The sequence below is a fragment of the Coloeus monedula genome (assembly GCF_965178545.1).
Source record: "Coloeus monedula genome assembly, chromosome: 6".
NCBI lineage: Eukaryota > Metazoa > Chordata > Aves > Passeriformes > Corvidae > Coloeus > Coloeus monedula.
The window spans coordinates 5,587,297-5,601,402 of NC_138786.1; the positions used below are offsets into that span (position 1 = coordinate 5,587,297).

Genomic DNA, 14,106 nt, shown 5'->3' on the forward strand with positions numbered 1-14,106 from the left:
CGTTCCTTTTACTTTCTTCGAGTTCTTTTTTGCTGTTCTCAGGGCTTGTGGCCCACTAAGGTTAAAATGTCTGTATGGCCTACAAACTCTGCAGAACTTTCTGCTCGACTTCCCAACTGTCTCTCCATATGGAGAATGTTAGTAACATTATAGTTTGACCAACAGAATCAGTGAATGGAATTCTCTGTACCAAAAGCAAGCAAAATTATACAAAATCAAGGATTCTCATGTTTTTTATTGACGCTTCTAAGAGGCAGTAGCCTTTTTCCAATAAATTTATTTGCACAGAATTTAGGATATAGGATTCTGGGCACGGAGTGGAATTCATATTATCTGGAAGGCCTCAAGAAATTCTGAGAGTTTAGAAGAACTAGCTTCATGTAGCAAATGGTCAGTTGAGAGTGATCTAGCTAGAGTATAAGATCCTTCTTCTAAGCAGTATCAAAATGATATCTAGACACATTGAATGAAAGATAAAATTCACTTCTGTGTAGGCAAGTGTAGGAGTATTTTCAAGAATCTCAGCTAAGGCACTGGAAAAGCCATCTCATCTCACCAGATAAATCTGGCATGCCGTCTTGCTTAGTAATTACTTAATCATACTATTCATCACAATGCATTTTCTCCAGCAGTACATCTACTGTAATGTCAGAGGTTTATGATGGATTTTCTGTTCAAAACATCCATCTTTTTTTAGTCATACTTTCAACTAGGAGACCCTTAATTCTCCTTTTCTCCTTTCCATTAAGCATAATTGGTTGCAAACGTATGAAAAATGACTTAAGCTCAAGAAGTTCTGAATAATTTTCTTTGTCACACACTTGAAATAATGAATTCTGCAGATAGGGTATTTTTACCAGTGATTCTGTGATTTTTGGTATATGCCTATAGGCATCAGTAATCCTGTATTACAAACCTAGTTATGCTTGAATTACTGTAAGCTTCTGTGCTGTATGCACAGCACATATGGTATGCTCTTCAGGAGACCATTATAGAGTTCTCTCATGGACTGTACCTGTGGCACTTTGTGATTTTAGCATTGAATTCTGTACAGCTTTATAGCTGGTAAGTACGGTCACATATTTGAAGTGTAAACTGATCTGTCACAATAAAAAGTCTCCTCAGTCTGACCAGGTAATGAAAATGAGAAACATTTCATTAGCCAAGAATACAAGGATAAAAGCATATTCTTCTTATCTTCTTTTTAATGTTTCTAATTTTGGTTTGTTTTGGAAGGGTTGTTGTATACCTGACAGACTCAGGGGAAAAATTCCTAAAAAATTTGTTTGCAGTTACTTCTTGATGCCATTATCTTTCTCAGTGATAAGCTGCTTGAATGTTTCAGTAGTAGTGAACATGTCTTGCTCACGTGATGAAAGCTAATACACTTTTTTTTTTCAGGAATTGTTTCGTTTTTCAGATTACATACATGATACCCCCATAAATCTGATTCTTGTTGCTACATTTAAAATCTTTGGAAAATCAGATACTTTTCTTCTAGCAACCAGATGCCAGTGTATTAATCTACTTTTCTTGTTTCCATGATTATGATTTATAATTGGTAGTTTAGTATAGTGTAGGTTGTTATCATTTCAGAATCCACAGATTTCATATTGAAAAAATGTGAGTCGCTCAGACCCATGAAAAAGCTGTCATTGTTATCTATCTCTGCCAATGTTTCATCACCGACTGCTCTTGAGATTGCATAGAAAGTATTACTTCATGTATGTGATTCTGCCAAGGGGTCTCACAAAGAAGAATGAGGCCAACAAGTGTCTATTGAGCAAAAATGAGTAGTATCTGCTTTTCAAGGGAAATGTAGAAAATGAGGAGGTCCCTGAGTGGCAAGTTGATACTTGAAATGTTCTAGTTTCTTTAGGAAAGGGAAGCAGGCTTAAAAAGACTTTATCATTTGAGTGGAAGGCAACATTTGTCCAGAGAAGTGGCAAAATCAGTAGCAGCCAATTATTTTCTTTACCTATTGCTATTACATGTATAGTAGCACGATAGGAGTATTTGAGAAATTACACTTCAATTTCCTTCCATTCGCTACCTCACTGTTACTCTCTTTGATCTAACAAATTTTTTATCTAGGTAGTGCATTTTGCTATCTGGCAAGGTAAAGAAAGGATTTTTAGAACAAGGTTCATATTATTATCACTGTGGATTCAGGAACTATGAAGAAATACTGCCTATACAATAGCCTAATTTGCTGCCTTTTTCTGGTAGTCCAAAAATGCAGTCTAATAACACAGAAGTAAATAAAGCTTAAAAGCAATGATAACAGATAAAATCACCATCCCAGAATGGAAGGATGTGGTAAAGTGCAACAAAAGTTAACTTCATGTTTGTGCTTTTAGTGCTTGGCTCTCATCTCCTGTGAGGTTTTTTTTTTAAAGCAAAAAAAAGCTCAGAAAATATTTCAGGAAATGCAGGGTAAGTGGCAAGTAATAACTTTATCATAAAGATGAAAATTTTTAAAAATAAAGATGTAAAGAAAAATTTCTTGTGATCATGTTAGTGTGCTTCTTAAGACCTCCCTATTAGACCTCAAGAGCAAATAGAACAGGTTAAATATTAAAAAGCCTCCTCCTGTTTCCAAACATCCTCCATTGCTGCTCTCTCATACGGTAATATTGAACAGACTTCCTTTAAAAAGTTTGCATATCACCTAACCCCCTTCTTTCCTGAAGTCAAATGTGTTTTTCATAATATATACAAATGCATTTTTCATGCTTACTCTCTAAGTCTGAATAGAATATAAATGGAAAAAATGTCCTCTGTGAAGAAGCTAAAATAATTGCTAATCCTTTCGTTTACTCCTAAAAAGTTAAACTGAAGTTTAATTAGGAAGGTCAGATATTTCTGGAAGTCTTTGTTTCCATAGAAAAAGGCTATGTTCTACACAGCAGTGTAGTCACACAGAAATACGATAGTGTGGGTAATTATGGCAGCCTGTTATGTTGTCTTTGATGCCCAAGATAGTTTGGATGTCTTTGCATATGCAAATGTCCCCAATTTTCATTCCTAGGTTATTTGCACAAGAAGAATGCTAAACCAATATACACTTAAAATCATCAATCTGTTTTTGAAATTATGTAATTGAAAGGATGATTCTAGTAAATCTGTTTATCCATTCCTACAAACACAAAAAGATGAGATCTAACTTAGATGTGTGTTTAGAAAATTTCACATAAAGAACGCCTTAGATTATTCTTAATCAGAGTATGTTTTTGAAATGTAAAAAATGGGTATAGTAGCACTTCAAAATGCTTCACAGCTATTTCTATATAACTTAAGAAGTCTGTAAACTTACTGAGCTCCCAGCTTTGATTTTTAAACATCCTGAAACAAAGCAAGCATTATTTAGGTATCCCGCTTTTGTCATGGGAATAAACCCACTGTAGTTAGCATCAGAGATGTATTTATTTCCAGAAAATACTTAAGGTATGAGCTGAATCATAAGCTCTGAATGTGGACACTAACCGCTTAAATGGTGGCATCCTTTGGCGTGAATATTACTGAAGATATTAATGCCAAGTTCATGGTAACAGTATTAGGGAGAATTAGTGATCTAAATAAATGAGGTGGTTTTCATGAATCAGCCAGTAATCTTTCAATCTAATAGGATTGTATAAAGAACAATAAATTATATTGGAAGAAAGTTTTCTTTTATTAGAGAAAACCATTCCACTCAGAACAGGAAAGCTATTAATGTGGATTTTTCAGGTAGTTGCCATGCTGAAGAAGTTAACAGATCAGACTTTACCTCTGTCAAAATTCAGTTCTTCAAATTGTTTCCATGGCTACTTCTGCTTATACATGATTTAATATCCCTGAATTAATCTGTTATTATATCTGAAAGATCTCTTAAAAGCCAAGACACGAAGAGGTATGGAAAACTGCTTTTCCTTGACACACCTCTGGTAACCAGTGTGTTTTTGCATTTTAAGTGTCTTTCTGCTCTTCTTACTTCTCTCTTCCAAGCTGATTTTCCTTGCAAGTATACAGAGTTATACTGTATGTGCATGTATATGTATCTGTGTGTTTGAGAGTATACATATACATATATACATATACGCACACACAAACACACACACATATATACATATATGACAATTCATACCATCCTTTTTGGGCTCTAAGACACCATGCCGACATATAAACATCAGTGTATGGTGGTGTTTACAAATTTCTAAGTGTCAGCAGTATGCCTGTGTTTCCATGAGAAAGCAAATACATTTCAAAGTCTGCTTTTATGTCTTTGATTCTTCTTCTACTGTTTTCTGGTTCTACAACTTTTCCCTGTGTATTTGTGTCTGAAAAAATGCTACTGGCGGGGTGGTACTATTATGGAGTGGTGGAGTTGAGACTCAGTGCTTGGATTCAGTACTTGCATTTCCAGTGGTTGCACCACTTTTTCTACTGGCGGATTCTCCCCTCCCCTCCCCTCCCCTCCCCTCCCCTCCCCTCCCCTCCCCTCCCCTCCCCTCCCCTCCCCTCCCCTCCCCTCCCCTCCCCTCCCCTCCCCTCCCCTCCCCTCCCCTCCCCTCCCCTCCCCTCCCCTCCCCTCCCCTCCCCTCCCCTCCCCTCCCCTCCCCTCCCCTGAGACACTTAAGTAAATCCCTCTTTAGTATGTTGCTTCATTATTGGTAAGGGTTTAGTAAAATTATTTTTCTCTAGAACATTTAGCATCAGAATTCATGAACTGTGTTAGGAAGGAAATTCATTCTGTTCCAAACTTCATCACCATGACATAAAAAAAAATGGGGAGAGAAATTCAGCAAATTTAGGGTGCAATTGTAAAAGAAGACTCCTGACGCCCAGCTGTGTGTAGCCATCTACCTTTAAGATCCCAGGCTCCAGTCTGTTGCTATATTTACTTTCCTTTATATAATTTTACAAATGTAATCCACATGATACCACCCACACAGAGAAAAGCTAAACTTCATTCTCTACACTGTAGAGACTAAATAAATACATTCTGCTGTGGAAACTTAATTCTTGAGTACTGTCCATTGTCACTTATTTAAATGAATGCTCCTGTTGCTGGTTATGACTGACAATTAATATTTTCTGTATGTTCATATAGATGTGAAACTTTGTTATATTCTTTTTGCTAAGTGAACAACATTCCTTGAAGTCAGAAGCTGAAATAGACTCTTCACTGCCTGAGCTACACCCCAGTGTAAAAGCTGTTTCTCCCTGTTCTGGATATGTTCAGCCAGAGCAACCTGCTCTGGGCTGAGTCCCATGGGCTCTGTGCCTCCTGCTAGACTAGCACTCATGTTGTGCTTTTATTGATGTTTTATTTATAATTACAGAGTATGAGGGTAGTAGATGAAATTATTTTTTAGATATACTCTAAAGCAACTAACAAAGTACATCTGCTAAGAGGTGTTGTGAAAATACTGTTGTCAGCCTCTGTGTTTATGTGTACATGTATATAAAATATGTAGAAATCATGCTCATTTTTATTGCCATCTCTGGAAGATTTCAGGAGTTAAGCAAATAATAAAATATAATGATTAGTCTTGTTCCCAGCTTTTCATTTAACATTTATATGTGAAAAAATGGTAATGAAAATTTTATACATGAGACAAACAAGTTATATCATTTCTTTCATGTCAGACTTGATTTACTGGATGTTGATAGTAAGTTAGAATAAATTCATTTATTAAAATAAACACATGTATAATCTAATAATGCAATATTTCGTAGGCTAAATTCATACTGAAGTACTTTTATTATTTTTCTGGAATAAAAACACCCTTGTCACTATTTCAGCCACAGTCAATAATGACATGCATTTAAGCAGACATCAAGTTGATCAATCAAATAGGTTGAAATAAAGAATCACAGGTTGGAATCTTAGTTGTCTATAGTTTTCACTGTACAAAACAATGCCAACAAAATTTAAGATTCATCAAATGGCTGTGTAACTCATCCCCTAGGATAATTAATGCAACACAAACTGCTAAAGGCTGTTTCCAAAAATGGGTCAGTGGTCAGAAGAGTAGGGATTAACATTGCAAGCTTAAAAAGACAAAGTGGAAATGCACATAAAGTGTCTCTTCGTGTGAAGGTGAATGTTATAGGAGTTTATCTTTTTGCTTTGACTGGAATGCTGTTTAGTGTGGCTGAATATTAAAATCTGACTTCAGTCTGTAAAATAGTCAATATTTTATATTATTAATATAGTAAAATATGATAGTATCCTGTTGCCAAATATAACATGCACAGTGGCATATTAGTATATTTTTACAGAATAATATTTCATCTACATTGATACTTTATGTTAATAGTCATGTCTGACTAGCTAATTGACAAGTTTAGTAAGAAAGTCTGTTTTAAGAGGAGGACTGTACATGTTTGGGGAAAGAAGAAGAGTGATTGTTTTAAACATAGTGATTTTTCATTTATATAATATACATTAATGGTACAGTAAATTTAAGGGGATATTAGAGTCAAAAAGTTTCATCAATTATATTAAAGTAATGGTAAGTTTCTACACAGTTTAAGAAACTATACATATTTCTTTGTAGAATTACAGCCATGAAGCATCCAATAAAGCCAATGTGTCCCAAATTCAAAAAAAAGAAGAGCAAGCAGTTTTCCCATAAATGAGCTGTCAAAATCCTTATAAGTGGTCTTCTGGGTTTTAAAAGATTATATGGTTATGGGGGCTGCTGGACAATGTTATAGAAAGTTACTGAATACATAGAAACCTGAGCTGACATTGGCTGAACATGGGGCAGGCAGTAGAGGGAAGTATCTGGTTTCCTATACGTGATCTCTCCTAGGCAGTACCTTTGATGTATAAACAAATTAGAGAGAACCTTTCTTGTACTTTGAATGTACTTGATATTTAGCTGTTGCACAGCTTAAGCTGCAAGTACTTGAACAAGTGAATGGGAATTTTCTCGAAGTTCATTAAAATGTAAACACCTATAGAGATTTTGTCAGCCTTTAAACGTTGCTGTTATGTTAGTTTTGAGGAGAGTTGTCAGTGGTAGAATGAAGGTGAAATAAATGGTTACAACATATATTGTACCTATGTGTGGTTCTCATTAACCTCTAAATTCACCTAGGTAGTGTATATTATTCACTATTTACCAGGATAAGGTGGAAAAAAAGACAACATACTACTATATTAGGATACAGTGAATACCATGTAATTTACGTGAATCTAGAATTTGCTCCTGTTTTGAGAATGGTTCCAACTCACTCTTTAGAAATATTTGTTTCTATGTATGGTGTGAAAAAATGATAAAAGTTTAATTTACAGATCAGAACAGCAGTGAGAAAGAAATGAAGCTGAAATAGTCACAATTACTGTGAACCGTGCTACTTATATTAATTGGGGAGAGAAAGATCCCGTAAACCAGATGTTCCCACTTTGTGAAAAGGGCATTGCTAATTAATTAGAATCTGAAAAATAGTTTACTGAAAAATCCCTCTGTGTCGGCTAAATACAAGGAAGTTCTTTTTATACATTTGAATAGAAATGTAAACTTTTTATTTTATAGCTTTGCTAAATATTTGCATTGTACTTCCACCTTTTTTTTTTGTTTGAGCCAAAACTCCTTTTTCTAGGATAAATTGATCAATGTGTGTTGCCTTGTGTAAATTTCAGTTCAATGATAGTGGTAGTATTTTGAATTTTACACTTTCAGGCTTCAAAGCAGTGTGTCATGTGATTTGTGTCATGTGATTTGTTTTACTAATCACAAGCTATGAAGCAACCAAAACTGTTGACACATAATAAAAACAAGAAACTGCAGTAGATCTATAGTATCAAAGCCTCAGGTAATCGTTTACTCAAATGCAACCCAGCGTATTATGATTTTGCATAATGAACAAGCTTGAGTGAAGTGGTACTTCACAGCCTCATAGCTGAAGTTCTTCTATTTAAAGACTTTGAAAGAACAAGGTTAAGTTAAATTGCTGAGTTTACCATCTGAACTATATTGCAATACTCTAAAAGGAGTTTTTCAAAACAAACAAGTTTTCATATATGTGTAAATGTAAGAAAGCTAACAGATGGATACTGTTTCAGAAAATCTGGAGGAGTAAGATAGTGGAGAGGATGAAGAGGATAAGAGAATGTGCATTCATCCTTTTATACACATTTTTCAGATGAAACAGAAAATCTTAAACAGAATAAAGGAGAGTAAGGTCTTTGCACAAAATATTTCTTCTGATGCTTCTGATGCTTTTCTCCTTTTCTGATCCTTTTCTCTGTTGAAAAAGGTGAAAGAATGAATCAGAGATGTATTGGTCCAAACCAGCAGATAAATAATAAATGATGTGTGCTTGAATGCCCACTGTAGCAACAGTTGATTCCTTGTGCTAGGTACAGATAATATACCCTGACTTATATATTTAATTGAAATTATTGCTCCATGTTCTCCTTACATGTTATGGAGCTCCTTCAGATCAACTGAAAAAAGCCAACTAAATCACCATATAAATTATTTTACTGGTACTCAGTTACTTAAGTAATTACCATATTACTGCTAATATAGGTGGTCAACATTGCTTGTGAATTGCACAAAAGTTTAATTAATGGTGCCAGTAGCATTAAAGTGAATCAGTCATGAATTCAGAATAGTATAGGCCAGGTTCATTGCATGAATGTGGTAAGTGACTTTACTATTGCACTTCTCAGCCTGTGGGGGTTGTTCTCTGAAAGTGGTCTGGGATAAATAGGGATAGAAGATTTCTTTCTACTATCTTCACTGCTCATTATGTCTTTAACACTGACCCCAGATAATTCTGTTTGGTATATTCTGTTTGGTATATTCTGTTTGATGAAGTTGAGGTTATATTTGGGTACTGTCATTAATCTGAGAAATAAAACATGTTTTTCTAAGACTGAAGAAAATCAAATGTTTCAGAAATGAGGAAAGAAAGGCTAGAAATAATAATCCAAAGAAAGGCAGTAGAAGTGTATTCCAAAAAGATAGATGTAACTTGCAGCATGTCTGTGCAGAAATTGCATGAGCAGAAAATGTGTTAGAGAAGTTCCAGATCTCCCCTATGGGGGAGTTTTGGCCAGGCTTTTTGTATCTGATTGTGCCTGCTTCATGAACCATAAAAGCAGCCCTGGTCTAGTTTTGTAAAATACTTGTGCAGGAATCCTTCATTGTTGAAGAGCAGATTAATTGCTTGTGTCTTGAACCTGAAAAAGTATGGGTTTTAAAAATTTGCATATTCAAGCTTTTGAACCTTCAGTTTACTACCTCACCTTCAAACCTCTACATCTTATAGCTTTAGATCATTAAATCTATAACATTATAAAAATAATAAAAAAATAACATTTTTACTACCATTCCCATTCAAACTTCTTAGAAGGGGTGACAGACCCTATATTCCATGCACTATCTTGGTTGACACTCTTGACTACCTTAATTTGGATTTCAGATATTGTTTATCTGAATATGAAGAAAGATATTGAGGTGCTGGAGTGTGTTCTAAGAGGGATCCAGGGCACAAGTCTTATATGGAGCAGCTGAGGAAGCTGGAGTTACTAGTTTGGAGAAAAGGAAGCTCAAGAGGAATGTTACTGCTCTCTACAACTACCTGAAAGGAGGTTGTAGCCACATGGAGGTCAGCCTCTTCCAAGTAACAAGTGACAGGACAAGGTAAAACATCCTCGAGCTATACCAGGGTGTGTTTAGATTGGCTGTTAGAGAAAATTTCTTCACTAAAAGGGTTGTCAGGCATTGGAACAGGCTGCACAGCAAAGTGCTGGAATCACCATCCCTGGAGGTATTTAAAGGATGTGTAATGTGACCCTTGGGGACATGGTGTAGTGGTGGGTTTGACAGTGCTGGGTTAACGGTTGGACTCAATGATCTTAAAGGTCTGCCATTCTAAATTGAAGCTTAACGTACTTAAATAATGTTCCCAAGTGTAAGATGATGAACTCCTTTGTAATGGTAGATGGTCTGTGACAGACTGTTCCTTGTTTTTTTATTTTGGGAGTTAAAAATCCAGAGAAGGAGGAAGAATCTTGTTAGAATGCTTTTTTTCAGTTTTGCAGACTGAGGAATTCTCAGAAGCACTAAATGTGTAGAAAGCCAGCAGTGAGAGATGTGGGCATAAGAAAAACGTTTCACATAGAAACAAGTGAGCTGGTATCCAGTATTTATAATGCTGGTATCATGCATTTGATACATGGTTCTACTTATGAATAGTGTCCCTATTGGGTATAACTCTGAGTATTGTAAAATTCATACCCAAATAATCCAAACAGGATTAATTTCTAAGACCAGCATCCTGTTTAGAAGATGCAGCATTGATAAACATTTGGTCTCATATATGATGGGTGTAATGTATACTACTTGGAATGCATAGTTTTCTGGATGGTTTGTGTTTAAATGAGTGCTGCATTATCCAGAAGATGATGATAGTTTCTCAGTTTACCTTTTCAGATGTCAAAGTCTTCAGAACCTGGGGGTGCTGGTCAACAACTAGCTGAACATGAGCAGCAGTGTGCCCAAGTGGCCAAGAAGGCCGATGGCATTCTGGCCTAGATCAGAAATACAGCAGGGCTGTGTTTGTCCCTCTGTACTCTGCACTGGTGAGGGCACACATTGAGTATTGTGTCCAGTTGTGGTCCCCGCATTTCAAGAGAGACATTGAGGTGCTAGAGTGTGTCCAGAGAAGGGCAGTGGAGCTGGTGTGGGGTCTAGAGAGATTAAATCTTATGAGGAGTGGCTGGGGGTACTGGAGCTGTTTAGTCAGAAGAGGAGCCTCAGAGAAGTTCTTCTCTCTAAAGCTACCTGAAATGAGATTGTAGCAAGATGGGGGTCAGCCTCTTCTACCGGACAAGAGGAAATGGCCTCAAATTGCATCAGGGGACACTCAGATTGGACATCAGGAAGAATTTTTTCACTGAAAGGATGGTTAAGCATTGGAACAGGCTGTCCCGGGAGGTGGTAGAGTCACCATCTGTGTAAGTGCTCAAGACATGACTGGATGTGGCACTCAGTTTAGTTGTGAAGGTGGTGTTTGGTTGGACTCAATGATCTTGGAGGTCCATCCTAATTTAACGATTCTATGATTCTATAGTCCATCACCAGTTGGTTGGATCTCTGTTCTGAATCATGCAAAGCAGAGAATGCAAAAATAGCTTGCATTAGTAGCAGCAGGTAAAGCAGGGTTTTCCATATCAAGGTCAGATAATTCCTTGTGTTTGCAAGCATGGTGGGAAGGAACTAATCAAGATTTAAGCATTGCTAACATGGCATTGAAAAAGCACTTCAACTAGATTATCCATGCAAACATTCCGATCAATAGCATTTCTTTTTTAAATTTTTAGATTTATTTCTGTCTTGGGGAAAAACAAGTATGTTTGTTCTATAAAATTTGCACAGGTACAAAGCTGAGAAAATTGCTTTAATTAACTTGCCTTTATTTTTTCTTTTTAGTTCCCACTTGAAAGTAGGGATTAACAGAAGTTCATATCAATACCCACCACACAATAATTTTAAGGTTTTTGCACAGCTGAAATAACTGGAATATGAGTTTTGTGAAGCTATTTTATTTTGTTTTGGTCTAATTAATTTGAAATCCTGAGCAACTGATGCGTATCAACTTTTTGTTCTTCTGAATTTGTTGCATAGTCATCCTTCTGATATGTGGGTATTTCCATGGTTTAGTGCTGTGTTATAAACAGTTCATGATGGGGCTCTTCATCTTTATAGATGCCGTATTTAGAGTATTTTTGTTTTATCTTTGCTAGAGTGATGCCATGGCATCATCAGGACTCTTCTTCAAAGATGGCAAAAAGCGCATCGACTATATCTTGGTCTACAAGAAATCAAGTCCACAGGTAGAAAAACGAAGCACATTTGAGAAGAATTTGAGAGCAGAAGGACTGATGTTAGAACGGGAGGTGAGTCTTGTAGCTTATGTGGCATAAAACTCCCCCTTTATAACACTGTCTTACTTTACTGAACTGATAAAAGATTCCTGACAAAATTACAGGCTTTTCCAGTCAGGCTGTTCCCTTCATCTGCTTAACTGTATTAAACTAATAAGAAGAATAGTTTGATAGTGTGTGTTTAAAATGATTTGGGGATACATGCTTGTATACAGAAGTGTAGTGCAATACAAAGGGAAAAGTTCCAGCTTTTTATACTTGCAGAACACAAGAAGCTTCAGTAACCCATGTTGTTGCTTTAATGTATAACCTCCATGTCTTTCAGCATGATGTTAAATGTCTCACTGTTTTTCAAGGGGTTAAGGTTGTCACTATTCTGGTTAATCCACGGCTAGTAATAGTAGTATTAATATAAAAATGAAAGAAAATGGAGCCAGGGAAACAGCCTTGGATTTTTGCCATCTCATGAATTACCTATAGAACAGGTATATATTTAGTCTATTCTGATGTAAGCTCCTATTGTTCATGTATCTTTCATCCTGATTTTTCAACTCAATAGAATTGTAATACATATTCTGTGTTTAAGCAATGAGCTTGCAAGTTATAGCTCACAATATAGCATGTTGAATCTTCATAAATAACTAACCTCCTAAAATTTGGTTTTAAGGCTTTTAAGAATTGTTACAGTATAGTAGTAAAAATATCTGGTTTTGTTCCAATTTAAATAAATAGTAAAATCTTAGCTTTTGTCAGTTCAGAATTATTGATATTCAGAAACAAATGGTTTTATAAGATCTAAAATGTTTTGTTTTCTACTAGTACTTTATTTTCTCCACATCTTTTGAGGAAGTAAAGTGTTTGAGGTAGTAGTATGGAACGGTGATATGACTTTATAGAACTGATAGGTAAAACAGTGAACATTTTAAGTGTTATTAACCCTTTAACACCACTTTCTTTTACCTTTACTTACCAAACCTTGCAAACTCAAGTTTTCGGACGCTTTAATCAGACTCAACTCAAATATAAAAATATCTACTTATAAAATCTCAGGCAAATACATCTGCGAGAAGGGTGGGGAACTGAAGTGTTCATAAGAGAAGGTGAATATAGAAATCTATAAGGCTGGAACTCTTGTTTTATGTACAAATAAATTAGTGATGAAAAACATTTGTGTAGAGTATACATTGTAAATTTAACAAAAAGCGGTCTCAATTCATACACATTTAAAAGTTCCCAGCAGGTATCTCAATTACTGAACCATTCCCTTGAGTTACCATTTTGGCAGAGTGCAGCCTGGAGCCTTCTCTCATCTGTTCTCATGTCTCTAGCAGCTGACCACTCTTCTCCTTTAATGGGACACACACAGAATGGTTTTCAATCTGCTTATCTAAGGTGATTTTGTGGAGATTTAAAATTATTCCATGTAAAATTTATTGCATGTAAAAAGGTGCTGCATAAAGTCTTTACTTAAGTTCATGACCAAAGATCTTTCCCTACAGATTCCTTTTGTCCCACAAGTCTACACATACTACAGAGTTTGTAACGGAAAAAAGTTACTGATTTTTCTTTGTCTAGAAAAGCACTTGTTTTCAGAGTTGTATGCCAAATTCAGGCCTAAAATCAGAATTTGACCCTGAAGAATGCTTCTAGAAGGGTGGTTGCCATAAAGGTTTAAATTATTAATGTGTATTTGTATGTTACTGCTCTTTACAGCCAGCTGTTACCAACAGTGATATCATGTTTGTTAAAATTCACTGTCCATGGGAGACATTGTGCAAATATGCAGAAAGAATGAACATCAGGATGCCTTTCAGGTATTGTGGAAACTATTTTAAGAAACCTATAATTTAGTGCTTAATATTGACAGTCCATCACTTATTTAAGGTTTAAATGTAGCCTTTACTGCTCTGTAGCCAGGCATGCTCATATTTTAGTGATGTGATAGGGAGAGGAGAAACTGCATTCTTCCCCATTTTTACACAGTACCCTGTTACTTGTTTTCAAACTTGCCTTCTAAATCAAATTGAGCATATGTCTTTAGAAAACATTGTTAGTAGTTCACACATTGTTTTGGATGTTCTTGGCAGAGTTTCAGGTGTTCTCCATCTGAGCTCGAGTATCCTCCATGATTTTAGAGTTTTTCTTAAGTCTTACTGAAAGGCAGGTGAAATGACAGAAAAATCTAGTGTCTTCCATGTCTCCAATATAAAACA

The 14,106-nt window shown here is 35.8% G+C and overlaps 1 protein-coding gene across 2 annotated transcripts in view; it reads left to right on the plus strand.

Moving 5' to 3' along the window:
* Nucleotides 1–14,106, plus strand: part of ANO3 (anoctamin 3) — a gene marked incomplete at both ends in the record, with an annotated part of 192,424 nt that overhangs the window by 119,920 nt on the left and 58,398 nt on the right. For both annotated transcript variants that reach the window (XM_082283859.1, XM_082283860.1), the window contains 2 exons: nt 11,753–11,905; nt 13,607–13,707. In XM_082283859.1, the coding sequence (XP_082139985.1) occupies nt 11,753–11,905; nt 13,607–13,707 (254 nt within the window). The remainder of the gene's footprint in view (nt 1–11,752; nt 11,906–13,606; nt 13,708–14,106) is intronic.